At 34.1% G+C, this 27,152-nt stretch overlaps 1 protein-coding gene across 1 annotated transcript; it reads right to left on the bottom strand.

The window, feature by feature from the left end:
• Positions 1-3,157: 3,157 nt before the first annotated feature.
• On the bottom strand, positions 3,158-5,943 carry LOC131072222 (small ribosomal subunit protein uS17). Its single transcript, XM_058008335.2, has 8 exons — positions 5,660-5,943; positions 5,490-5,571; positions 5,309-5,354; positions 5,128-5,168; positions 4,909-5,009; positions 3,696-3,840; positions 3,512-3,601; positions 3,158-3,394 (listed from the first exon to the last, which is right to left on the bottom strand). Exons 3-8 carry the CDS (start codon positions 5,318-5,320, stop codon positions 3,301-3,303), a joined length of 483 nt encoding a protein of 160 aa, XP_057864318.1. The 5' UTR covers positions 5,321-5,354; positions 5,490-5,571; positions 5,660-5,943; the 3' UTR covers positions 3,158-3,300.
• Between the last annotated feature and the right edge of the window lie 21,209 nt (positions 5,944-27,152).

Below are 27,152 nucleotides of genomic sequence, written 5' to 3'. Positions count from 1 at the left end.
TGTTACCCCAAACATTAGACACACAAAACACCAAAAAGATAGGAATATGAAAAATTGAAAGAGTAAAGCAATGCTGCTTGACATAACTATCACTGATGTAAATTTGTGATAATAGAATTTTGGAATTGTTAATTTATGATAGTTTGGTTTCATCTTTTGATACACTGCAAAAATAGGATGATATTTTCTGATTTTGAAAAAAAAAATTCTGATTCATTTTTGCTTCTGACTTGGAAAGCATCCAATTTGTTAACTGTTCTTAGGTATTGTTATTTTCCCTAGTTAGCATACTGTTAAGTCTTTAGTTTGAATCTGCATTGCATGTTATTCTTGAGACTGGCAATCTAAAATACATAAATTAGTTCTTCAGCCATACAGTTGGTCTTAATTTGAAATCTGCTTGATTTTGTGTTATCATGTGATTGATAAGATTTTGGTTGCTGGTTAGTGTTATACCACTCTTACTGAGTCTCACATGTATAGTAAAAACTGCCTGTGAAAGCGTAGAGAATTATAGATTCAAAGTCAAGGTACCATCATAAAATTGCTGTAAAAACTTCTAATTTCCATAAATATACTAGGCATTTTTATGCAATCAGATAGCAGTCTGAAGTCAACCATCAGCCTGATTTAGAAGACTCAACATCTGTACAACCCATGTAGCAAAAAAAAGATTAGAATAAATGTCCCTGTTCATCATATGGAAAATAAAATAATCACTTCAGAAGTGAATTAACCAGGGATGAATTACTAGGAGTCAAGAATATTTTCAGTATTTACTTTTATTGGGGAATTGGAAAAGATAGTATTAGAAAATGGTCCACAATACAACCAAAGATGAACAGATCTCAAGCTCAGAAGAGAACACCCACAGCCAAAGAGCTAAGTTACCAGGACATGAATATGGAAGTTTTCTACACCACTATACTTCTGTTTGTTTCTTTGCAATATTATACAGTGTTCCCCAGGTGCAAATCCCTGGGGCCTAGCTATTTCTCCCGAACATCCTGAATATTAAACTTTGTCCTCCTTTTTTAGAAATTAGACACTCACTGGGATGTCCTCTTTTCTTAGAGGAAAATGGCAATGCTCTGTTATCCCCCACATTAGACACAAAATACCAGAGACGGGAATATGAATATTAGAAATACAGTAAAGCAATGCTGCTTGACATAACTATCACTTAGACTTCTAAGTCTTTTGCCATTTTCAGTGTTTATGATAGTTCGGTTTATACAGTGATGATAGAATTTTAGAATTGTTAATTTATGAATCTATGGTAGTCTGGTTATACACTGTAAAAATAGGATGAAATTTTGTTGATTTTGAAAGTGTGTTTTGACTTTGACAAACGCATTGATAAGCTTATATAGTTATATTGCAAATACTAGTTTATGTCCAAGCTAGAATTACACTGTTTCTTATAATCGCTAATAATAAGCTTGGGTATAGATTCATGGCTAATAATCCACCTGTCACAAGACCAATATCTTGAAACATACATGGATACATGGTTATCATTTATATTTTAATTTAACTTTTCCAGTGGCGAACAGAAAAAAGAACATAGTTCTGTTTTCTTATCAATATAAAGTTATGCAAATGAGCATAATTCATGTTTAGTAATTGCATAGTCCTATTATTGGGTGAAAGCCTCACATGAGGCTGCACATATACCATCTTACTTTTCAGGAAAATGCTACACCTCAGCTATTGCTGCCGTGGAGGGCATATATAAACTTGTGACCAAGGATTTGATTTCACTGTCCGAGCATGAACTGTCGGACAGTGATATTTCCCACAATGAGGGCTGAAAATGGTGGCCTCATGGATTATGCTTTTGCATTTATCATAAGCAATGCAGGAATAGACCCTGACAAGGATTATCTTAAAACAGCATATGATGGTAGCTGCAAAGATCACTACAGCTTCTGCCCTAGCAACTTTCCTGTTTGAAATGTATACTATGTTTTTGACATGCACTCTGCACAAATATTTATGAAGGACAACTCCATTGATTGTTGCCAGGATTGCACAACTTGACTGCTTTTGAGCTATCTTCATAATGCAATTATAATATTACTTTCATAACTCGGATGGATTGATTTCTGAACTTTTTTAGTTAATGATGATGCCATTGAATACACAGGTGTATCATAGTGCCAGTACTTCTCGAGTGATCAAATAATATTATATCCTGTATATATTAATGCTTTAAAAATTAGTATTACATTATGCTTTAATAATGTCCACACCCTGTTTGTCAAAATCATCCTACCAGCATTTGGCAGGAATTATGCTACATTGCAGCCCTTGTTATAAATATGTGTCTTCAATTTGAAGTTGTATACGTAGGGCCAATCTAATAAACTCTGTCAAAGCACCTTAAATATTATCTTTGAAGTTCTGCCAAAGCAGTTCAACTCTAGTGGGTCTTTTATTTTGCAACTAACTTGTACAACAGCAATGACCAAGATTGTGTAAAATCTTGGAAAACCACAAGTATCTGACTTCAGTTTGTATTTGAAGAATAGACTCGAATATAAAACCCAACTGAACACAAGGCCAGTAGATTCGAGACAATACATACCTGTAACATTCCAAAAGGTGTGTTTTGTTGATGCAAAATCATCTTTTGTCCAGACAGACGAAATGGGAAAATCTATCCCTTGTAATTAGGACATGCATAGTAAAAATCAAACCCCATGTTTGAAAATAAACTTGGACATCCAAGCAGTGCGCATTATTCAATCATTAATAGAACATAAAATGTGGGACATCTTTCAACAAGAATCTTAAGCCACATGAATTCTTTTCAAGTGCCTCTGCCTCACGCAACCATTTTCTAAAGTGCCTCTAATGGAAAATATATCACAAGAATGACTTACTAACATTTCCCACACATTTTACAGGCACGTGCCTAACTAACATCCTTACAGTTTTAAATTTTGCTTCTATAGACCCAAAACCTTACTCTTTTCTGTAACTTGACCTTGCTTAAAAAATACTCATAAAACACAAAGAATTATCCACATTCACACAACATTCAGACACATTAACACTTGAAATTGTACCCAAGCACAGAACATAAAAACAATCAAAATTGTCTTCATCCCTACACTCAACAAGGTTTAGGAATGACTAGACAAATCACCCATTTCAAAAATGATTTCAAATTAAACAAGAAAATATTCAACAAACTAGAATCAAATATTTCTCTCCCCAAAAGACTGCCATAAAGCATTTCTTAGTGCTACTTAACAAAATCATAAAGTAAGCCATAGTTTTATATAGGTATAATCAGATTGCTGCGAAACCTTTCTTCGCTGACCCACTGCTAGAACCTGCTGGTATCACCTTCAAGACATTGAATCTAACAGTCTTGGACAAAGGTCTGAAAATAGAAAGAGAGATGATTTATTTACTCAGATCACAAAAAAGAAAATCAGCACTCCATGATATATAAAAAAATATTTTTTAATGATAAACAAGACACAGATTCCTTCCACACCTGCACTGCCCAACTATAACATGATCCCCTTCCTTCACACGGAAACAAGGTGAAATATGCGCTGGTATGTTTGAATGCCTCTTCTCATACCTGCACCCAACACACATATTAATTACCTTCCCCTCTGTTTAAACTTGATGATTAAAACAAACTGTGGAAATCAGCAGTTAATGTTGATTCCTGCCTTTGATACTTCTTGACAAAATGGAGGTAATTGCGGCGAACAATGATTGTGCGATTCATTTTTGCACTGTGGCATGTTCCAGTTAGAATACGACCTCTGATTGACACATTTCCAGTGAATGGGCATTTTTTGTCAATGTATGTCCCTGGCATTCAAAATACATGCATTGGATCCCAAAAAGGCAAAGTTACATAACTCTAATCAGTAATCACCCAAACTAATCCAAAAGCTTTATAAATTTGATAACTAGAAAGAGAAAATTACAGGATTTCGCAAGTATAATTCTGCACCACTAAGTTTATAATTATCAGACAGACCAGGTCTATTTTCGGACAGCTTCCACAATAACCTAATGAATATGAATAAATGATGAGATCTATATTGGATTTTCATTTAATTAATGTTTCCAGGCCATTAAATTAAACTTCTGGTTAAATTAGATAAACTTCTGAAACTTAAACACATTTTTATATCTACTTACCTGGAGCTCACTTAAGCTAGTTAACAAAGCATTACAATATGAATAAAGATTTAATCCTCTTATCTATACGTGACCTAACACCTTCTGCTTGTCCTATCATGAGTAAGATTCTTTTCAAGGTGAAAATTTTCTAACATCTCAATAAATTCAGCAGAATTCTAACGAAGCATGTTATTCAAAGAATGACAAGTGAAAGCGTATAGCTATATCACATGTCACAGAATAGTCTACAAGCATTTTTCAGGTTTGTTTACATTAGGCATTTCTCATGTATTATTTGGTCTGTTACTTTTGATTACTTGGACTTCGATATCCTTACTGATACTGGGGCTTGTGGTGGTCAAGTTCCTAACCTATCTCACAAGGTTCATGTTCATGTTGAAGTTTGACAATGAAAAAACAAGGAAAAAATTTATGAGAATTCTATCAAAATGTGACATGCTTCATAACCCCTAAATGAGTCATTTTATCCATATAACAGGATCTCGAGGTTGTTACTGGATTTACCTTGTATATAGCATAGATATTACTTATTGTCTCTTTTATAAACTCAAGTTGGAAATTATTTAGTAAAGAAGCTTCAAATTATTAAACTGAGGTTTGCTCATCAAGATAGAAATCTAAAACTACTTTATTTTATGAGGGCAAAAAGAAGATGACAAATTTGAGTTTGCTACTTATAGTAAAAACATAAATTAACAAATAAGGTAGCTAGCAGGATCTGAAAAATACCTTGAACGGCTTCTTTAGGAGTTTTAAAGCCAAGTCCAATATTCTTAAAGAACCTATTGCCTCCTTTACCGGGCCTCTTCCCTTTCCCAGACTTCTTAGAACTGCAATTACACAATTTGAGAAATAATATTTTAGATTTTAGATGTTGGTGATAAGATTCGAAAAAAAATAGCTGACCAAAAACAAATGAAACCGCTCTAGGCTAGGCTAGGTTATTACCAGAGGAAAACTTTAGGCTGCTTCAAAAAAGCTTTCTCCGTCTATTGATACAATATGTGAAGAACTGTTAGCCGTCGTCGACTTTAAACATAGAAAAGCATACAATCCGCAAGGAGATAGAGTAAAGGAAAACTTTCAAAAGCAACACTAAATGCCGGAGCTCTATAGGACGATTGCAGACCTGTTCAGCCATCGCTGCGAACCTTAGCCCCAATCCTCCTTCAACCCTGAACAAAACAAATTAACTCTCAAAACAAAACAAAAACATTTTTAATGCTAATACTGGCCGCCATTCACACAATCAGCGCCATAAAATACAACACATCTCTCAAAAAATAAATAAGAGATGAAATTATGCTAGCCTTCTTGAAGGTGCGGACGTGAGGAATTATCGTGCTTTCCAAACTGCAACGAGCAAATAAAAACAAAATTTCCCCCAAAACCCTGCACAAAAAGAAAATGCAGATTTAAATCGACAATACAAGAAATAGGAAAAGGCATGTAAGAGGTTAGGACGTGTAAAAAGCCTCACTTTAGTACGCTGTGCACGCACACTTGCTGAGCAAGAGCCGCCGCCACCACTCTGGTTCTCTCCTTGCTCAGAATTGTCTAAATCTTTATATAAGGGTTTAAATCGTGCGATGAGTAGGGCAAAGAGGTGTGAAAGGGGAACTAGGGAAACATTTGATCTATTTTTCATACATCTGTGTAGTACACGAGTTAATCCAGAGGGTTATTCAGAAAAAAATGAAATCAACGCATCAACTTAAAGGGCTTCAAATATGATGATTAAAAAATCTTTAAGCAAGAAGATAATAAGGTTTTATTATTCATAGGTTTATATTATGTTTGTAATAGTTAGAGATGTAGAAGAGATATACATATAGAGAGAGGGAGAGAAAGATTTAGATAAAGGTAAGAGTGATATATAGAGAGTAGGGGAGAGGGGATACATTTCTAGATGTAGAGGGAGAGAGAGGAAGCTAGAGGGAGATAGGGAGAGGGTGACAAATAAATCGAAAGGAGAAATAAAGAGCAGGAAGAGGAAGAAGGGGAGAAAGATACAGATGGTGAGATAAAGTGATGGATATATAGATATTTGAGTGAGATAAAGTGATGGATATATAGATATTTGAGTGAGATAAAGTGATGGATATATAGATATTTGAGGAGATATAGAGAAGGGGAGGGGGAGAGAGATGGAAAAATAGAAAAATAGAGAGAAGTAGAGATAAACAACTAGAGATGGAGAGGGAGAGAAATAAGGGAAATATAGATAGAAAGAGAGAGAGAGAGTGAGGGAGGGAAAGAGAGAGGAGGGGGGTGGAAGGAGAAATAAAGATAGAAAGTGTAGAGACCTAAAAATTTCTCATTATTAATTATTCATCTAATTGATTAAATAATTTTTTAATAATTTAATTAATTTAATTAATCTTATTCTTCTAAATACATATTTCTTCACCATCTTACTAATTATTCTATTTCTATTTCTATCCTAATCAACTAATCATTTAAACCCTTTTCTAAATATTAATTAAATATTTATTATTTAATTAATTACGATTTAATCCTTTAATTGAATAATCTTTATTATTTAATTAAATTTAATTTCTAAATAATTAAATAGTTTTAATTTAATTATTTAATTAACTAATTCATTCCTCAAATTCAAATTCAAATTTCTCCAAATTCTAATTTCGTTTAATTTCATTAATTCTTTTAATTCATATTCTTCCAATTTCATCTAACTTGGTTACATGTGTATTTCAATTTCATGATTTCAAAAATCAAACAAGTTCAAAAGCATGCAAGATGGAATTGAATTTCAATAAAATATCCTACAGCACATGTCAAAATAATAATTAATTGATTAATTAAATCATTCCTTCAAATTCTTTCCAATCATTTATTTCTATCTTCTAATTTGCTTTTTCCCTAAAAACTTTTAATTAGTCGTCTCTAGTTAACAATTCCATCTATTTTAATTGATCATTTCAATTAATTGATTAATTGCATCATTCTTTAATTCTCCTCTAATCATATTTTTTTTCTATCTTCGAGATAGTTTTTTCTCAATCAATTAACTCATTTATCTATTCAATCTATTCAATTAACAATTCAATCAATTGAGTTCCACCTCCTAATCAGCAGTTCAACTATCAATCAGCATGTGAGCTCACTTGAGTTCCACCTCTTATTCAATCTTCTCCAAAAATCTATAAATTCAGGATCAATTCTCAATTTTCAACAACCATGAACAATCACGAACAATCACGAACAATCACAATCTTTGAAATCTTGTCTCACTTGCAGGTTATACATCCTTATTGCTTTGTTTGCATTATTTCATTGATATTTGTTAGAATTATTTAATTAGATAGGGATTCATGATTTCCCTTTGATTCTAGTTAAGCAATGATGAATTTTACGCATATACGCTTGGTGAACTCGACATAAAACTACAACCTTCTGATTTGTAATTTTGTGTATGTCTGCAGGTATAGGTCTTGGATCTTGCAACTACACCTCTCTTTTAAATTCATATTTTAAGAGGTTTTCTGATCTCAATTAGTGTTTTAATTCAAAAATTTCAAGACTAACATTGTGCAAATCAGGTTCCAGGCAAGAGTACAGGTTGTTGAAAGATTTTATCATATCTTCCAAACGATTGACAATTTCTTCATGCTTTTTTTACTATAGGTTAATGATAATCTCACGACTCTACACTAAAAAAAATAGCCTTAGATAGTCATTTTTGAGTGAGATATGGTATTTTCAATATTTTTCATAAATCTTTGATTTTTTGAGCAAATAAATGAATTTCTCTAAGATTTTTTACAGAAGGTTAAGGATCCCAAGGCATGCCTACAGTAAAAAAAAATCGGATCTGTAGCATCTGTTTTGACCAAGATATGGTCATTTTAATTTTTTTAATAAATTCTGAATTTTGGGCGTAAATCAAAGAATTTTTCTAAAATTCTTACATTTTTTGAAAGCTCTTGAAATTTCACAAGGGGTATCTTTTTTACACTTTTGATTTTCATGTCAAAAAATTAGCGTAAAGCTAGATCTTTAAAAATTCATATTTTTCCATAAATTTGCTCTCCAGGGTGTAAATTAATGTTTTTTTCTAAAATTCTTACATTTTGGGAAAGCTCTCAGAAATTCATCAGGGGTATCTTCTTTGTAATTTTATTTTGGGGTTGAAAAAAAAAATGATTTCTACTACTAATATCCTACTGCAGCGTGTGGTGAGGAAGAACAAAGAAGGCATGATCAGTCAAAGATTTTTCATCAAACTACTAATTTGTGTTTGCAGGATTTCTAGATCTAGCTAATCTTTGGATTTGAGTTTTAAAATGAACATGCATGGTTGAACATTTCAATTTGGTGCTTAAAAAGAACATGAAACACACTCTTGAATGACTGGGCTTAAAATTGAACTAGACAAACTCATCTTTGGATTTGGGTTTAAAATGGACATGAAAATGCGGATCTCATATTTTGATTTTGGGTTTAAAATGGACATGTGTCTGCTTTATGCTTAGTATAGCTCACATACTGCAATCTTAAAGGAAAAATAACTTTTTTGTGTCTCTAGTGGACCCACTATTGCATTAAGTACCTTTCCACCCGCTTTCGAGGTCTTAGGAGAGAGGGAAAGGTGATAACAACACCCACTTTTTCTTTTAGTGGTTAAGGGATATCTTTGACTGGGGATTTCGTCACCCCATAGAGGTATTTTGAATTGGGATGCGTTGGGGATATCATCTCTCCCCGCATACTCTCGAGCGGGTTTTTCGAGTCGCTATATAAATATATTGGTCAAGCGACTAGAGTGTTGAGTGAATTTGACATATGTGGAGGCCTTCTCTGAACCAATAAGCTCAACTAAAGCCTTAAATGGCTTGCTCTAAGAATCTGTCGTTGGATCGGGACCCCTCAAAATTACACTAAGAACCAATTTAGTAGCCAAAACTCCCACATTCATGATTCAGGGAGTGTGGATCGTACCCCATAGATACCCTTCATGTACCTTGCATTATGAGACAAAAATCCCTTGGTGATAAGATCTCAGGATCTTCGGGGTAAGAGAGACTGGCATGCCCGAGAAGTGTGTGACGTGGAGTGGAGCCAGTGCTGCCAAACTCTCTAATTGTTCATCTTGTTTTGATATTTTATTGTAAGCGCCTCATTGAATGGTTTCCAATATCTAGCCTAGGAATTGTTTGCTATGTTTTTGTATGTATCGTTGTATTAAACCAGTATCGAGTCACTATTGATCTTGGGCTATTTTATGTCCTTCCTTGCGTGGCTCTGAATTCTCATAGTTTGTCAGAACATAATTCATCTAGCTATACTTATCTTCAGACAGTGTGCTCAAAATTGGAAAAATATTTTGTCCCACAAACAAAGTTACTCAAACAAAGTCCATTTTAAAACTTCAACAATTCAACAAGGTCCAAAACTTTCACAACGGTAAAACATCTTACATATTTGTGATCATAGGTCTTCCTAGAATCCATAGGTTTTGCATTAGTCTTTGCATTTTAGTCCTCATTACAGTCCTCATTTAGTCTTGCATCAATCCTTATATAGTCTTCATCTACATCCTTATAGATTCCCCATATATGTCGTCATAATCTTCACATAAGTCCTTACATTGTCTTGCATAGTCCTTATAAAGTTCTCATTTGTATCCCATTAGTGTCCTCATAATCTTTGCATATAGTCCTTGCAAGGTCGTCATAATGTTCGCACAACTCCTTGCATAGTCATCATAATCTATGCATATAGTCCTTGCACAGTCGTCATAATCTTCACATAACTCCTTGCATAGTCATCATAATCTTTGCATAAGTCATTGCACAATCGTCATAATTCAAGTTTTAGTCCTGGCATAGTCTTCATCCTCATAAGGCATAGGGTCAAATCATTATCTCCATTTTGCATTATCTTCAAAATTAGTTTGTTCCCTAATCCAAGTCCAAAGTTGCATTGTCATTCTTTAGGATTTCATCTTGTCATTCCTTAATCCAATTTGTCAAAAACAACAAAAACATAGGTTGCATTTGTCATTCTCAGTTGTATTTGTCCATTTTCAAAATTCTCAAAATCCAAAAAGAAAAAAGGGTTGCACTTTCATCCCTTAGTAGCATTGCATTTCATCCCCAAACTTCAAAAATCCAAAAAAAAATGGCATATAGTGCAATGGTTGAAACAAGCTCTCAAACTTCTAGGAGACGACATTACCCTTATCAAACTTCCAACTTTCGTGGGACCATGTCATTGCAAACAAACAATCAATCATCTCAATCCAACATATACATGTCCCAGAACGTGCATCAAACTTATTAGAAACAAACAAGTGTCATTACCTGTTTCTCCACCACTTGAAGAGAAACTAGCTCGATAAATAGATATCTTGGAACAAAAAGTTAAAAAAAGTGAGGAGACTAGATCTCAGATGTCCAAACTATTTCAAAAATTCAAAGATCCCAATACAAACTTGGTGTCAATTGATGTGTGAGCTCTTATTATGCAATCAAACATACCAGCTATTCTCACACCAATAAACATGAGAAACCAATATCAATAGCAAACACATCCAACAATGCAAGTCCAACAACCAATACAACAAACAACACAACTCTCAACACCATAAATTGTGCAAACAAGTCAACCACTACCAAGGTCACACACAATTACACAATCAATTTTGTCTTCAGTCACATCACATGTCTGTGAATATCCTCCTATGTCTTCAAATACACCACCAAGGGTGTCTAAAATGAATGCAAGTGTATTTACAAACATGTCACCCTTTGGACATCAATCGAACATGGTCAATGTGTCACCTATCATGCAACAAGGTCATCTACACATGTCTAGCAATGACTCTTCCCATCAAGACTTTGCACCTCAAGTAGCCTTCATATCTTCCACCATTTCCTCATACCCTGAAGTCATACAAGCGCATTCCACACCATCTTTATCCAATAATGCAACCTCCCAAGGCCTATTCACAATAATTTTCCAAGCTAATACAATGCATGATGCTAGTCCCTTCCGTGCTTCAGAAATTCAAGACCCAATCACACCATATACTCCTATTGTAGTGAGTATTATTCAAAATCCTTTCTCGTCAGGCCAAAGTGTTGAAACCTTCCAAGAGTCTCCCATGCATATCCAAACTCCTACCCCATGTCAAGAGGATAATCCAAAGTCAGAATAAATGAGTCCTAAAATAAATCAACATCAAGAACAAACCCTTCCATCCTACCCAGTTTTTGATCAAGATCCCACCTATGAAGAATCTCATGAAGATCCCCTCATCCTTCTATATTCCATTCATGATGGTCCCCTTCCATCTCAAGAGCAAAGAGCCTTTCCAAGTCCCATTCAACATCCAATTCCTAAACAAGATCATGATATCCCTTCCATTCACAACGATCCAATTCAGAATCGAGAGCAAAGTGTAAAATCTAATGATCCAGTTCAAAATCAAGAGCAAACCGCAAACTCCAATGATCCATTTCAAAATCAAGAGAAAAGCGCAAACTCCAATGATCCAATTCAAAATCAAGAGTAAAGCACAAACTCCAATGATCCTATTCAAAGTCAAGATCATAGATTCCCTTCATCTTCATGTCATAATCCTCCTAATCTTCCACAAGATCCCATCACCCTTATCAAAGATATTCATGAACCACTTACCTATCAAATGGGTTCTTTACTTTCATTCAAGCAAGTCTTCTTCATGATCCTCTTCCATGTCAAAATCCAAGTGTCTCTTCTTCTAAATTCCAACTTAAACATATCTATTCATCCTTCAAATCCATTTTGGGACCTTTTATTTCAAAATCAAAGTTTTCCTCCCTTCCATCCATCTTAGGACCCTACATTCCTCCATCACCTATCCATATGCCCCCTAGCTCACAATCAAGTTACCCTATCATTAATCAAGATCAATAAAGGTACACATCTTAGAGCACCTTCCAACCATCTTCCTACATCAACCCATCTAAAATACCTCCATATCATTTATATTCATCCAAGAATCCCATTCCCTCTTAAAGCAATTCAGATGTCAAGCATAAATTCCAAAAGTCCAAAAATTCATATCCATCAAAAGATCAACATGTCCCATCTAAAAGACATGTAAAATCAAAGAAAAATTTGATCCAAAAGAGAAAATCAATATTCAAAAGGCTACAAAGGCCCATTATGAGAAAAGAAAAATCAAAAACTATGTGGGTTCCTAAATTGTTCATAGAAGCAATGTGTTCTAAAGAACCAGAAGCAAAAGAAAAATCAAAATCAATGTGGATTCCCATAAAAGATTGCAATTCAAAGAAAAATCAAAATTGGCATCTATTGCTATTCCAAAAGCTTCTCTCAATCGTCCATCTACACATCTCCCATTTTCCAAATCTACTCTTCCATCATTTCATTCATCCATTTTGGGTCCTTATGTCCTGAATTCCACATCCACTTCTCCCTCAAAATCTAAAAATCCAAGATCCACTTTTCTTTCATCTCTCCATCACCTCTCAAGGTGTGTGCCAACATTGATCTTGAAAACATTTCCATCCATTCTCGCTCAAATCTTCCAACATCTTATCTATCATCCAACACCTCTTTTCCATCCGTGCATCCTTGCATCCTTCCCATTCAATCCTTTGCATAAATTCTTCATCGATGAAATAGGCATTTGTGTCATTTTGTCACATGCTTGCCCACACTCAATCCTATGTTCAATCCATTTCCTGGATATCTATTCGTGAAATGCTTTAAAATCTGAGGTTGTTCCTCTTTAACACTATCTTTTGGTTGAGATGCATACTCGATCTGAAAAGAGAATCACTTGTTGTATCTTGATACTAACATCTTTAGATTACTATATCTCATACTCAATCAATCGCTCTATATCATTGTGATCTCTTAGGTGAAGACAAGACTAGTGAAAAATCTAAAATCCTACTTCAGTTCCACTGTAATTCTCGAACCTATGTGAGCTTCATTGCTTACGATCCAATGCACAAAAGAATCAATGATGAGAGAAAAATCAATATCAAAGGATCAAAAGAAAAAAAATGAGCAAGAAAAAAAAATGCAATGAAATGCAATATCAAAATGCTTGGCTTTGAGAACATGCGAGTAACTCCATTGAGGCTATGGATGCCTGGCTGGCAATGGAGCAATATTCATAAGATTACAATGATAACCTCGTCGGAGCTATGAACACTTCTTGGCAATGAGGCTCTATCCGAGATGCTTTTGAAGTTAGGATAACTCACATAGCTAGTCATGTCGAATTCTAACAATTACAATAATTATATGAGTCGAAATAAACCCTCTTCCACACACATGGGTAATCAAAAAATAAGTACCTTGATCCAGTTTGGGATTTTTCTTCCCTTTTAAGTATGATTCCTAGTCGCTAGATATGTTCGGTTGAATTTTCTGAAGGTTCTAAGTGTGGGTTGGCTCTCTATCTTTGAAATGTTCAGGAACACTTATTTGGGTGGCACTAGATATTGTGACAATTTTACACATTGCCCTTTTTACAAATGGAGACCTCTACACTTGGGGGCAAGTTTCATCCACTCTATCCTTTCTGTCACATATCCCATTATCCTTCCTCCAATGTCCATTACCCTATATACATCCATCTTTTATTTCCATCTTTGATCTTGACAAAGCTAAAAATCTTCATAAACATCATCCATCACTATCTATGATCTTATTTCACCTTATCCATACCTTATAGTCCATATCCCTTATCATATCTATTCCTTGCTTCCATCACCCATCACTATCTACGATCTTGCTTCTTCTATCCATATCCTATCTCTATCCATATCCCCTTTCTATCCCTTGATCTTGATCAAAACTAAGGACAAAAAAAACAAAAACAAAAACATGGTTTCAAAAAGCTCTTGACATGTCCCTTCATGTTCCATAATAAGCTACCTCCATCTTTCTCTTATCTATCTTCACCTCAATAGTTCATTCATCCATTCATAATAATCATTGCCTTGCTAGACACTAGGGGCATAGCTAAAAAAAAAATCCAAAAGAATCATATAATGTCCCGAAAAAAAAATTCATAAAATGTCCTTTAAAAAGGCCTAAAAATTGAAAAATAAAAAATTGAAAATCAAAGAAAGAAATCATAGACCATCCATCAAAATAGATCAAAACATTAAGCTTAACAAATCATGTATCAACGGACAAACTCCCAAGCTAGTCTACAACTTAATTGATCAATTGCCTATCAGTTTTCAACATCTTTATTAGACAACATGCCTTTATGGATACATCATTCCTAAAATAGGCATCCTATCAAATATCATGTCCTAACAGATACATCTTTCCTATAATGGGAATCCTATCAAACAAACATCCAATCAAGAAACACTTATCCTTGGCAAGAAAATCAGTATGGTTGTTGACTCATTTGGTCAATTTAATCTTATCTTTTATTTGAGTTACCTTTATCAATTGATGGCAGGTCATGTTTCATCTCTCAAAAAAAAAATCAATAAAAAAAAATATTAAAACATCGAAAAAGATCTTGGAAAAAGAACTAAAAATAAAAAATAAAATAAAAATCAATCAGAAAAAATACAAAAACATTAAAAAAGATCCTGAAAAATAACTAAAAATTAAAAAACAATCAAAAATCAATCAAAAAACTTGCAATAAAATATCTCGCAAGAATCAAACACCCTATCAGATATCCAGCAAACACTTCACACGAAGTTAACAAAGGATACAACTATCTAATCAACATCTGCAATCAACTGATCAATTTGTCTAATCAATCATATCAACTATCCATGTCAAGTGATCATTATCTTGTCTTAAACAGAAGAGGATACACTCAAAATTAGATAGGTCAGTCTTAAACATGGTCCAAACATTATGAGATCGGACATTATCAACCATCACATCAAACAATCAAAGCAAATGCACATATCAGTATGGCTGCTAAATCTTGTCCTAGTCACTCTTTATCTTTTATCATTTGGCAACATGTCATGTTTTTATGCTACTCAAGGATGTCCACAAGTGACTAGAGGAGTCGCGATGGGCATGATCCTTTTCTTTGTTTGTTATTTCTGGTGTGAACCAATGAAGTTCTGGGGCAATAGCTCTAGTGGGTGTCTGTGATTGGTACGTTCATTCGACAAGTATCCCATGAAGGATAACTATGCTTGTGACTACCCCACATACCTCGACCCCTGGCATTATTCCCAAATGGAGGTTTCACTTCTTAACTGCTATGCGTTTGTTTCTGCAATGAGATATCTTTACATCTTGGTTCGTTATACTCTGATGTGCAAAGCTCCATTGTTACATAATAAGGCTCAGTGATGAGCATATATTGCGCTATGAATAAAGCATAAAAGTTCATGAAAACCATCATCTTCATTTTCAGTATATCATTTCAATCTATCATCTCATATCAATTATCCTCAATTGCTTCATATTTCATTCTATTTCATTCTAAGGTTCATTCTCTCATATTATATCTCAATATCATCTTCACATCACCTATCTCTATCTCTAATCAACAAACTATTCTTCTATCTCACATTCTTCTTCATTCGAGAGATCATTCATATCTTTAATACATAAACAATCTCTCGAGGGGGCATTACACGCTAAGTATCATTGGGGCATACTGGGGCAAAAAAATATTCGTTTTCTTTGAAACAATGTCGTTCCGACATTGTCTCAAAGAGGGGCAAATGTAGATACCTAAAAATGTCTCATTAATTGCATACTAATTATTCCTCTAATTGATTAAATAGCTCTTTAATTATTTAATTAATCTTATTCTTCTAAATTCATATTTCTTCATTATCTTACTAGTTATTCTATTTCTATTTCTATCCTAATCAATTAATCATTTAAACCCGTTTCTAAATATTAATTACGATTTAATCTTTTAATTGAATAATCTTTATTATTTAATTAAATTCAATTTCTAAATAATTAAATAGTTTTTTTTATTTAACTAACTAATTCATTCCTCAAATTCTAATTCTAATTTCCCCAAATTCTAATTTAGTTTAATTCATTGATTCTTTTAATTCAAATTCAAATTCACATTCTTCCAATTTCATCCAACTTCGTTACATGTGCATTTCAATTTCATGATTTCAAAAATCAAATCGAATTCCTAAATCAAGTTTGCATGAATTCAAAGATCAAGTTGAATTTAAATAAAATCAAAATTCAATTAGCATTCAAAAATCAAATTGAATATCTAAGTCCAGTTCTAAATATATTCAGATATTAAATTGAATTATGTGAATTCATTATCATGCAAAGATTAAATATATTTTCTAAATCAAGTTTAGAAGCATGCAAGATGGAATTGAATTTCAATAAAATATCCTACAACACATGTCAAATTAATAATTAATTGATTAATGTAATCATTCCTTCAAATTCTCTCCAATCATTTATTTCTATCTTCTAATTTTCTTTTTCCCAAAAAGCTTTCAATCAGTCATCTCTAGTTAAGAATTCCATCTATTTTAATTGATCATTTCAATTAATTGATTGATTGCGTCATTATTTAATTCTCCTCCAACCATTCTTTTTCTATCTTCCAGATAGATTTTTCTCAATCAATTAACTCATTTATCTATTCGATCTATTCAATGAACAATTCAATCAATTGAGTTCCATCTCCAAATCAGTAGTTCAACTATCAATCAACATGTGAGGTCACTTGAGTTTCACCTCTTATTCAATCTTCTCCAAAAAACTATAAATTCAGGATCAATTCCCTATTTTCAACAATCATGAACAATCACGAACAATCACGATCAATCATGATCTTCAAAATCTCGTGTCACTTGTAGGTTAGTAGCCCAATCTGAGAGCCATCATACCACAAGAAGTAGAAGAACAATGGAAGCTACATGCGATCATGGAATAGGAAGTTTTGATTAATATTATACATCCTTATTTCTTTATTTGCATTATTTCATTGATATTTGTTAGAATTCTTTAATTAGATAGGGATTCGTGGTTTCCCTTTGATTCTAGTTAAGCAATGATGAATTTTACGCATATACAAAAAGCATAAGACAATAAAATAGGGGGAGATGGAGAGATAGAAAGATATAGGAAATGTTATCTAAATAGATAGAGATAGGGATATATAGAGAGAGTAGGAGAGATGGGTTGAATGAGGGGGGGAGAAAGTGGAAGACAATGAAAGAGGGGGAGATGGAGAGATAGAAAGATATAGGAAGTGATACATAAAGAGACAAAGAGGGATATGGAGAGATATTAGGAGAGATGAACCGAATGAGAGAAATAGAGAGAGATAATGAAATATAGATAGTGAGGGAGAGGGAGAGATGGGGAGAGAATGAGAAATAAAGGAGGTGATAAGAAACAAGTGATAGAAAGGAGAGATATAGATACTAAGGTGAGAGATAGAGATAGGGATAGGGAGGGAGAAACGAGAGAGATATCTATAATAGAGAGAGAGGGGGTAAGGAGATGATTCATCACGGGCCTTAAGGTTAATAATAAAATATACCTCTTACATGCATCATATGTAATATTAAGGAGAGAGATGTAGAGATAGAAAAATATAGAGAAGTAAAGAAACAAATAGAGATGGGGAGAGAGAGGGGGGGGAGGGAGATAGCGAGAGAAATTGAGATAGAGATATAGAGTGCGAGAGATGGAGAGGAATGAAAAGAGGGGGGGAGAGGGAGTTATATAGATGGAAAGAGATATTGATAAAGAGGCATAGGGAGAGAGACATGCAGATATGGAGATAGAGGTAGAGATATTAATAGAAATAGATAGGGATAATTGAGAGAGAGATATAGAAAAAAACAAAGTGATAAAGACATAGAGCAAGAGAGATGGAGTAAATAAGACAAAGGTAGAGATAATGAGATATAGATAGCAAGCGGGAGGGAGAGATAAAGAAGGTGACCAAGATAAGTAATGGAGAGAGGTATAGAGAGAATGGGGGGTCAAGATAGAGAAATATAGATAAAAATAGGGATAAAAAAGGAGTGTATGCGTGTACATGAGAGAGATGTGGAGAGAGATAGTGAGGAAAAAAATTATATATATATATATATATATATATATATATAGAGAGAGAGAGAGAGAGAGAGAGAGAGAGAGAGAGAGAGAGATGAAAAGATATATGAAGTGATATATAAAGAGGTGGAGAGAGGGATATATAGAGAGAGTAGGAAAGATGGGTTAAATAAGAGACGGGGAAGAAAGCAAAGGACAATGAAAGAGGGGGAGATGGAGAGATAGAAACACATAAGAAGTGATATATAAAGAGGTAGAGAGGGATATATAGAGAGAGTAGAAGAGATGGATTAAATGTGTGTGTGTGAGAGAGAGAGATATGGGGGGTAGGGTAAGAATGAGAGATAGATGAGTCGATAAGAGACAAGTGATAGAGAGAAGAGAGATAGAGGTAGGTATAGTGAGAGAGAAATGAGAGTGTGAGATAAGAGAGTTTTGAGAGAGATAAGGAGAGGTAAGGAGATGACTCATAGTGGACCTTTGGGCTAATAATGAAATATGCCTCTTAAATGCATCATATGTGCAATATTTGACTATGAAGGTAGCCACCCAAGATCTAGAGGCCTAATATAAAGCACAAAAATAAGAGAGAACAAATGTGACAAGAATAAAATGTATTCCTATCCATGATGCTCTAGAATCCATCAACTGGATTGAATGGAATCAATTGTACATGGGAGAACCCTCAATTAAATGAGCCAAGGTGAGAGCATAGGAGTACATAAGATTAGGACAAGTGTCAAAATCTTACCACACGAGACCAATAATGATAACCTATTATCTCACCTAAAGTGGAAAAGTGATAGCACATGATAAAACCACTACAGGTGTATCACCCACCTAAGGTGGAAAAGTGCAACCATGAAAGTGGATATGATAATGTGGTAAAAGCACTAAAAGTGGAGACACCACATAAAATAGAAATAATAACATGATAAGTCCACCTAAAGTGGGAATGCTCCTAAAAGCTCCTAAGTAGTCCCTAAGTAAGCTTAAGTGATGTGTAATTAGGACCTAGGTAAGGAAAATCCAAGATACAATACCTTAATTACATCAACAATATGTAATAATGACATGTTAGCTTAGTTATCAACTTGGATGCCCCATTTCAACATCACTCTCCCATTTAAAGAATGTTGCTCCATATTCTTGGTCCACTTTTCAACTCCCTATAATCATACTCTTACATGCATTGTAAAATCTCTTGCAATGTTGTAAATGGTCTTATACATCTTACATGACATGATGCTTTATATATTTTCACACATCATGCAAAGGCGTACCTATGGTATAATGGACAAGTCATAGCTAACAAAATTAACTTCCCAAATAAAAAACAAATAATAAGTAAATTGAATTAAATAAATATTTAGAGCATTATGACTTGCAAGGTGTATGTCAAATCAAATCCCAAACCTAGGATATTGTAATACCCTAAAAATGGTCATCTAAACCATGGGCCCCTAATCTCGACAACATCACCAAGGTCCTAACCAAAGGAGATTAAATCAACCTTTAGCACCTAATTAATTAATTCTCAATCATTAATGTTAAATGACAAATAAATCACTCAAGATTAATTAAATATTTATTTAATTAATTAAATCATTCCAAGTAAATCATTTTGATCAATTATCCTATTTATTTAATTAAATATCCTAGCATATTTAATTAATAAATAAATTTGCCATTTAATCATAAAAAAATGAATTAATTTACAAAAAGAGATTAATCACAAAAAAAGGAATTAATTTACAAAGAGAGATTTATCACAAAAAAAAGAGGAATTAATCTCCAAAAGAAAGAGTTAAATTGAAAACAAAAGAAAAGAATTAAATTGAGAAAAGAAATCAAACTTAAGATATTTCTTTTTCTAAAATTGAGATAACTTGAAAATTAGAAAAGCAATTAAATTGAATTAATCATTTTCTCTAAAATTAAAACTCAAAGCTTTTGAGAAAATAAGTTCAGTTACATTGAAAAGCCTTTTTCTAAATAAAAAAATCTTGAGCAAATTAAAGAAAAGTGCATGGAAGCATCTTATTTTTATCTCAAGTGCATGGAATCAACTAAATTTATTTCCAATGTAGACTCAAACTTATAATCTGAATGCATTCAATCAAACTATAATTAGAATCTATCTCAAGATTAATTGAATCTGATCTCTCAATTATTTCAATTATCCTGAAATGTGTTTTTTCTTGAGGAATCTCAACCACTCATTGCTAATCAATCTTGACCATTGGTCTCTCTTTTGATTCTCTATAAATTCAGTCTTCATCTCTCATTCAAAACTACCCTGGAGATTTATTGTTATTATGCAATTTTTGCTCTGGAGTCATTGAAGATATTGTGCTTTGAGATTATTTCATCTTAGTTTAGCTTTTTGCATATTTAGTTTAATTATGATTGTTTGAATTCATATAGCTTATTATTCATTCATCTAGCTTAATCTTGCATACATTTAGCTTATTTTTGTGCTCATATAGATTGAATCCTTCATCTTTGTGTAGTCTAGTCACTGGTATTGCTTATACAAATTTGAGAGCAAGTCTATACTCACATCTTTTAGAAGGCAATAGGTCGATTTGTTATGGTTTTTATATTCATGATTATATATGTCTAACCATGCATGCAATGACTTAATTGAAGTGTTGTGTCTTATAGCTTGCAGATACTTATTCTACTTTTCACACACACATTTTGGCGCCCACCGTGGGGTAGAAGACTACATCTTTCGGCCTCGCAAATTAACCTTTTTTTTTCTTTTCTTTTTTAAAATTTTTTTTAGATTTTGTCTGTACAGTTTTTGCAAAAACTCGTACGAGTTTTCACAGAGGCTCGAATGACAAACTGCAAGTATCGTACGACCTGTTGTGAATTATCGTATGACTCGGTGAGAATACTCGTACGGTATTCTGGATTTTTGTATTAAAAATAGATTGCATTTTTAGGGTTCTTCTTGTTAAATTTTTATGGTACTAATGTTGATCCTGGCTTGTTGTTTGTTTGTTTGAGAAAATTTGACAGCTTAATCAATTTTTGCAGAACTCTTGTCGAAGAATATGCTTGTCGCACAAAAATAATATGACTACCGATTCATTGTTTTTGCAAGTTGCCTGAGGAGATTCAAGTGAACATCATGTATTCCTTAAATTCATTTTTAGGCACTTAAATTGCTATCTGGTTAATGAACAAATCTGTCTTTTGTGTTTTCAGAAAAAATCTAAGGGGTAGGAGAGTATGCTCTTGTTTGGACAGACAATCAGAAATCCAGACCGTCGAAGCTTTTTCTAAGTTTAAGATTTATGTACCTTTAGCGGGCCTGACATAGTGGGAAAAAGTAATCACCCTTTGAGAATGACCCAAGTGAGTACAACTGGACCTGAGCATTCCAACTCACTATAATAAATAGGCCTCTGGTGATTAAAGTCTCAGAGGACGGGATTTGAGTTTTCTCTTTGAGATATCTCATATTGAACATTTTGTAGGGCCTCGCGGTCTCAATCACGTTTACGTGACTATAACTAGTTTCGGTACCTTGTCAGGCTATAGACCTCAATCATGCTTGCGTGACTTCAAGGGCTAATTTCAAATGAAATTTTTGACTGAGAACTATAAGATAGAGGCTACCTGATTCACCTCCGAAAGGGGGATAATCTTTGTGTAAGAGAGATAGTAACTCTCCTAAGATACTTGTCATTTTGTGCTCCCATTAGCATTTGGATTTGGCTAATACGACGTTGAGAATCTATTGTGTGAGACTCAAAGACTGTATTCTGATTAGCTATTGGGTGTGTACCTAAATCTGCAAGCAAAGGTTTTCTTCTCTAAGCCAACTTCCATAGGGTTAGCGTGTTGTGCTTGAAAGTCATTATACATCTTGCATGTTTACTGTGTTTTCATCCCTAAAACTGAAACTGGAGAAAACAATCAACAACTCAGTGATCAAAAACATTGTCCGTGTAAAAAACTAGTCTCTGTCAGTCATCAAAACTCTGTCCTAGTTAAAATTTGGTCTCTGTCAGTCATCAAAACTCTGTCCTAGTCAAAATTTGGTCTCTGTCAGTCATCAAAACTTTGTCTATGTCAGAATCCCGTCTATATCCAAAACATTGTCATACAAGTCTAATTAATTGTCGTCTAGCTACATACCTATTGTCGTACGAGTCTTCATTGGTTATGTCAGTTTATTGTCTAGCCCTGTAATAATTGTCGTCTGAGTATATAGAATTGTCGTTTTGCTATTAGAGAATTGTCATCTAGCCCTTAGCATATTGTCATATGAATAACCATCATACTCATCAGATTATCATATGGAGGTCATTAAACTGTCGTGCGAGTTTAGGCAGCAACTCGTATGAGAAACTGTCTGTGTCGTCTGGGAGTTGTTAAATTGTTGTCTGGGTCATAAAACTATGTCATACGAATTCTTGATTTTGTCAATCTAGAAACTTGTCTATCTACACATTTTTCCAGAATAGTCAAACTTTCCTAATTAGTCTACAATGAGAATAAAATTGGTCATCATAATCTCGAGCATAAATAAACTTGATAGTGTACCCTTATCGTTCTGTTGCATGATTTTGTCAATCATCTTTCAGCTAGTTCAATCAACTACTTATCAAACTAAATCAAACTAAGTTACTTAGATCACGTCTTATATAGGATAGATCGTTCCTTAAACCAAACTGAATCTTAGTCACTTTCCTCAATCACTACGTTAAACGAACAACTAACTTCAATTTGATCTTGACTTCTGCATCACATCTACTCTCGATCATATCAGTTATAAATGCCTACTCAAACCAAAAGTTCTCATAAGAAAGATACCAAAGGTAAATGATCATCCTTTTTATTAAAAGATAAACCATTCTTCGTAGAGGACCCTGCCTTTAATAAACCTTCATCGTCAAATTTACCAATTTTTGATCAGCCCTTATCTCCCATCATGTCTGGAGAAAGGCAAGAAATACAAGCTACTGAGCACGATATTTATGACAATCTCAGTACTCATGCTAATGACAGTGATTCCTCATCTAGTTAGTCTGAAGCCTCTGAACCTACATAAGCTGTTATAAATAGTTGTCAAAAGGATAAATATTTTTGAAAAATGGTGAAGATTATCATGGCTAGAGAAAAAGAAGATTATTTTCTAGAGTTAGCAAAACAAGGCACTAAACTTCCTACTTATTATAATGTTGAAACCCTTATCACTAAAGAGGAAGAGACACCCTTAGCGTTGGTAAACAAACAATTACAAGTGTTACAGACTGAAATCACAAAGCTGGAAAACAAGGATAAATCATCAAAGCAGTATTCTTTAGACATGATCTGCCCGTTCCCATTTGCCAAAAATATTTACATGCCTCAATTTCCTTCAAAAGTGGAGATTCCTAAGTTTGACAAATATGATGGTAATGCAGATCCTCAAGACCATGTCAGAGAATTTTGTGCTTTATGTATGGAGTTCATGCATGAACAAACATATCTCATGCACCTTTTCTTGAGGAGTTTAGGAGGACAAGCTATGGAATGGTTTTCAAGCCTACCTATGGGAATTAAATTTTTTGAGGAATTAGTCGAATTGTTTCTCCAGCAATACTCCTATAACATTCATCATCTAGTCACTATAATCAAGCTTTGTAATACCAAACAGAAAATAAGAGAACCTTTTCTCACTTTTCTTCAATGTTGGAGAAAGATGTTCTCTAGATATTGACAGCCTATTCCAGATTCTGAGAAGATGGATATTTTTGTCAATAACATGATCCCTGAATTGAAATACAATATCCAAATGCAAGTCTACCCTTCATTTAACAAAATGGTAGATAGTGCCCTCAGAACGAAAGATGTGCTTATAAAAAAAGGAGATATACCACTTTGGAAATAAACACAACAAGGCTCTAGTTCCAAAGAAAAGAACAAATACTAGAAATACGACAAAGATAACAACAGAAACATTGTTAATGATGGAAAGGTAGACACTATTAAAACAAAATCAAAACCCACAATATTTAATCTGGCTAGCAGCACACAAGCACTCAAAGCAGCTGAAACTGTGGTAGAAAACCCTCCTAAGAAAATAAAAGAGAGGTTTAAAGAGAAACCTTGGCTTTCAAAGCCTAAACGTGATTTCACTCCTCTGGAAGAATCGTATGAATCAGCTCTTAAAACTTTATTGGCAAATGATCTGATAACATTGCCAGACAACTCTAGACCATATGATCCAGAAGTTAAACCCAAATGGTGGAGGGAAAACGAATACTATGAATACCATCGAAACAAGGGTCATACAACAAACAACTGCATGAAACTCAAACACGAGATTCAAGACCTCATCGATGTTGGCAAAATTGTTGTTGGAAATCACATGACTAATGTTGATCACAAAGATTTTAAAGATCCCTTGCCTGCTTATGAACAAGGTGATTCCTCAAAATCCAAGGGAGGTGCCAAAGTCAATTACACCTACACTAAAAATGACAATGTGATCAACATGATTGAATCTTCCCAATCCGAGTATTGCAACCTGATCATAATCAAAGATAAAAATAAATAAAATGCAAACTGCAAATGTTGTGACCCACGCTCAAAAGAAGGTTACTCTCAAAGGAGCTAGTTCCTCATCTCCTGATCAAGCAATTTCAAACCTACCGATTTCTTCAAATAGAGAACCAAATACGATCACAACTAAATCTAAGCAGCTGGCTTCATCATCCTCTCCTGGTTATAGCATTGTCAAACAATTGAAATGAACTACCACTCAAATATCCATTTTGTAAGTGCTTAAGATCTCTTCTGCTCATAGAGAGATCCCGGACAAAGCTTTTCATGATACTAATGTCCCCAAAGATTTAGATGTAGATTTGTTTCAATCTATGGTGGGTCACCTAACTTCGCCTCATTACCTCACCTTCTCTAAAGAAGATGACAATTCATTGAATCACCCACATAACCATCCATTACACATCGAAGCTATGATCCATAAACACAGAGTCAAACGTGTTTTGATAGATGGAGGCATTGGGTTGAATATTTGTACCTACAATCTACTGACATAGTTGGGATTTTCTGAAAATGTCATTGATCCAGCAAAGAAAATAACAATCAAAGATTATGATGAAGAATAAAGAACATCTAAAGGTCTGATACTATTACCAATTAGGGCAGGACCTATGGAAAGAGACGTTATTTTTCAGGTGCTTGATCTTCCTCTTCCATACAATATCTTGCTGGGCATGCCATGGATTCACGAAATGCAAGCAATACCATCTACCTATCATCAGTGCTTGAAATTTCCTTATAATGGAGTTGAAGTCAATATTCCTGCTAATACAAGTTACACCTGTAGTGCGTTAAAACAGTGTGTTGATACCTTTGTTCCTCATAAAAGATCAACCTATGCAGTTGCAAGTTCAAAAACTTTGATGAAAGATTTAGAAAAGAAGTTGAAAATGGCATGGATGGATACAAAATAGAACCTGTAATTTCACTAATGCCTCTTCCTCCACCACCAAGACAATCTGAAAAACCATTAGAAGCTATGAAGCCACAAACTTCAACTCCAAATGTCATTTATGATGGTATTTTTTTATAGTCCTCTACTTCCCTTGCAGATGAAATAGAAGAGGATGTTGTTCTCAAATGGCTTTTCAAAGAAGATAGTGAAAACAAAGAAGTACAACACTATGAAATTTCCCTGACACAATATGGTCCAGGCTATAAGATGATTCACCGCATGGGATATTCAGGTACCAGTCCTCTAGGCAAGTGTCAAGAAGGTATTGTTGAACCTATTAAACTACAAACTAAATCTACAAATGACAAAGTGGGACTTGGATGCCATTTAGAGGAGTCATCAGATCAGAAACATACTTCTCATCATTAGTCTAAGTGGAAAAAAAAGATTCCACCTTCAACATCACAGGAAATAAATACTCGACAAAATCAGGAACAGTATGAAAAAGAACAAGAAGAACTAGCAATCAAGAGAGAAGAAGTAGCTTGTAATCAAGTTCCAACTGTATCAGCAATAACACTACAAGGAGTAGAAGTCCTAGAATACATGAGAGAAGAAATGGAAGGAATCAAAGAGTTGTTTGCACCACTAAACATTCCAGTCGCATACACAGGTAGAATGCAAGTAGATGATTCAAAAATTGACTCAAATGAGTATGAATGGGGTCCAAAGCCTCTGTTAGATGCATCTACTACAGAAACTCCTAAAGAATCTAGTGATATCATAGATGAAGCACAAGAGATATTGCGCTTAAAATTGCAAAAGGAAATAGAGGAAATCCGACTAAAAAGACAAGAAGACTATGAACAACAACTGAAATAAGGAAGAGCACAAGAAAATTATTCACCTACTATATCTCCCTCTAATGAGATAGATCCAATCATGTATGGAACTACAAAAGAAGAATTGGAGGCTACAGAAACAAGACCAGTCATTAGTCATCAAGGTTAAATCAATAGGTATGTCAAAGACAAGTGATCATTGAACCAAATCACGAAGGAACTTGCAACATCAAAGATGTAGATATTGATACTATGCATACTTTTACTAAATCACTTGAATAAGAGTCAGAGGCTTCATCTTCTGACTCTGATCACTCTGACATAAGCTCTATTTATGACTTTACCTATTCGACACCAAACTATGACAACTCTATCATGAATGTTGAGACTCTGTCTGCTGACCCTGTTACTGTCAAACCACAATATGTAGTCCAGTTTGAAGTAGAGGATGGTGCTAGTTCTAGGTCTGCTGGGTTAGGTCCCCTAAATATTAACATGCACTTCAATAATCATGTTGTAACTCTTCCTGGTCTCGAGACAATTATGCAAGGTAGTCTTCTGGAACTCGACTTGTTGGTCTGAGGTTGTGATGACAATACCGTGAACTCCCTTGAACCTGTTAAACT

This window comes from Cryptomeria japonica, chromosome 6, assembly GCF_030272615.1.
Source record: "Cryptomeria japonica chromosome 6, Sugi_1.0, whole genome shotgun sequence".
In the NCBI taxonomy this organism is placed as follows: domain Eukaryota; kingdom Viridiplantae; phylum Streptophyta; class Pinopsida; order Cupressales; family Cupressaceae; genus Cryptomeria; species Cryptomeria japonica.
The sequence above is the reverse complement of the archived record's forward strand: the minus strand, read 5'-3'. Positions and strand labels throughout refer to the sequence as shown.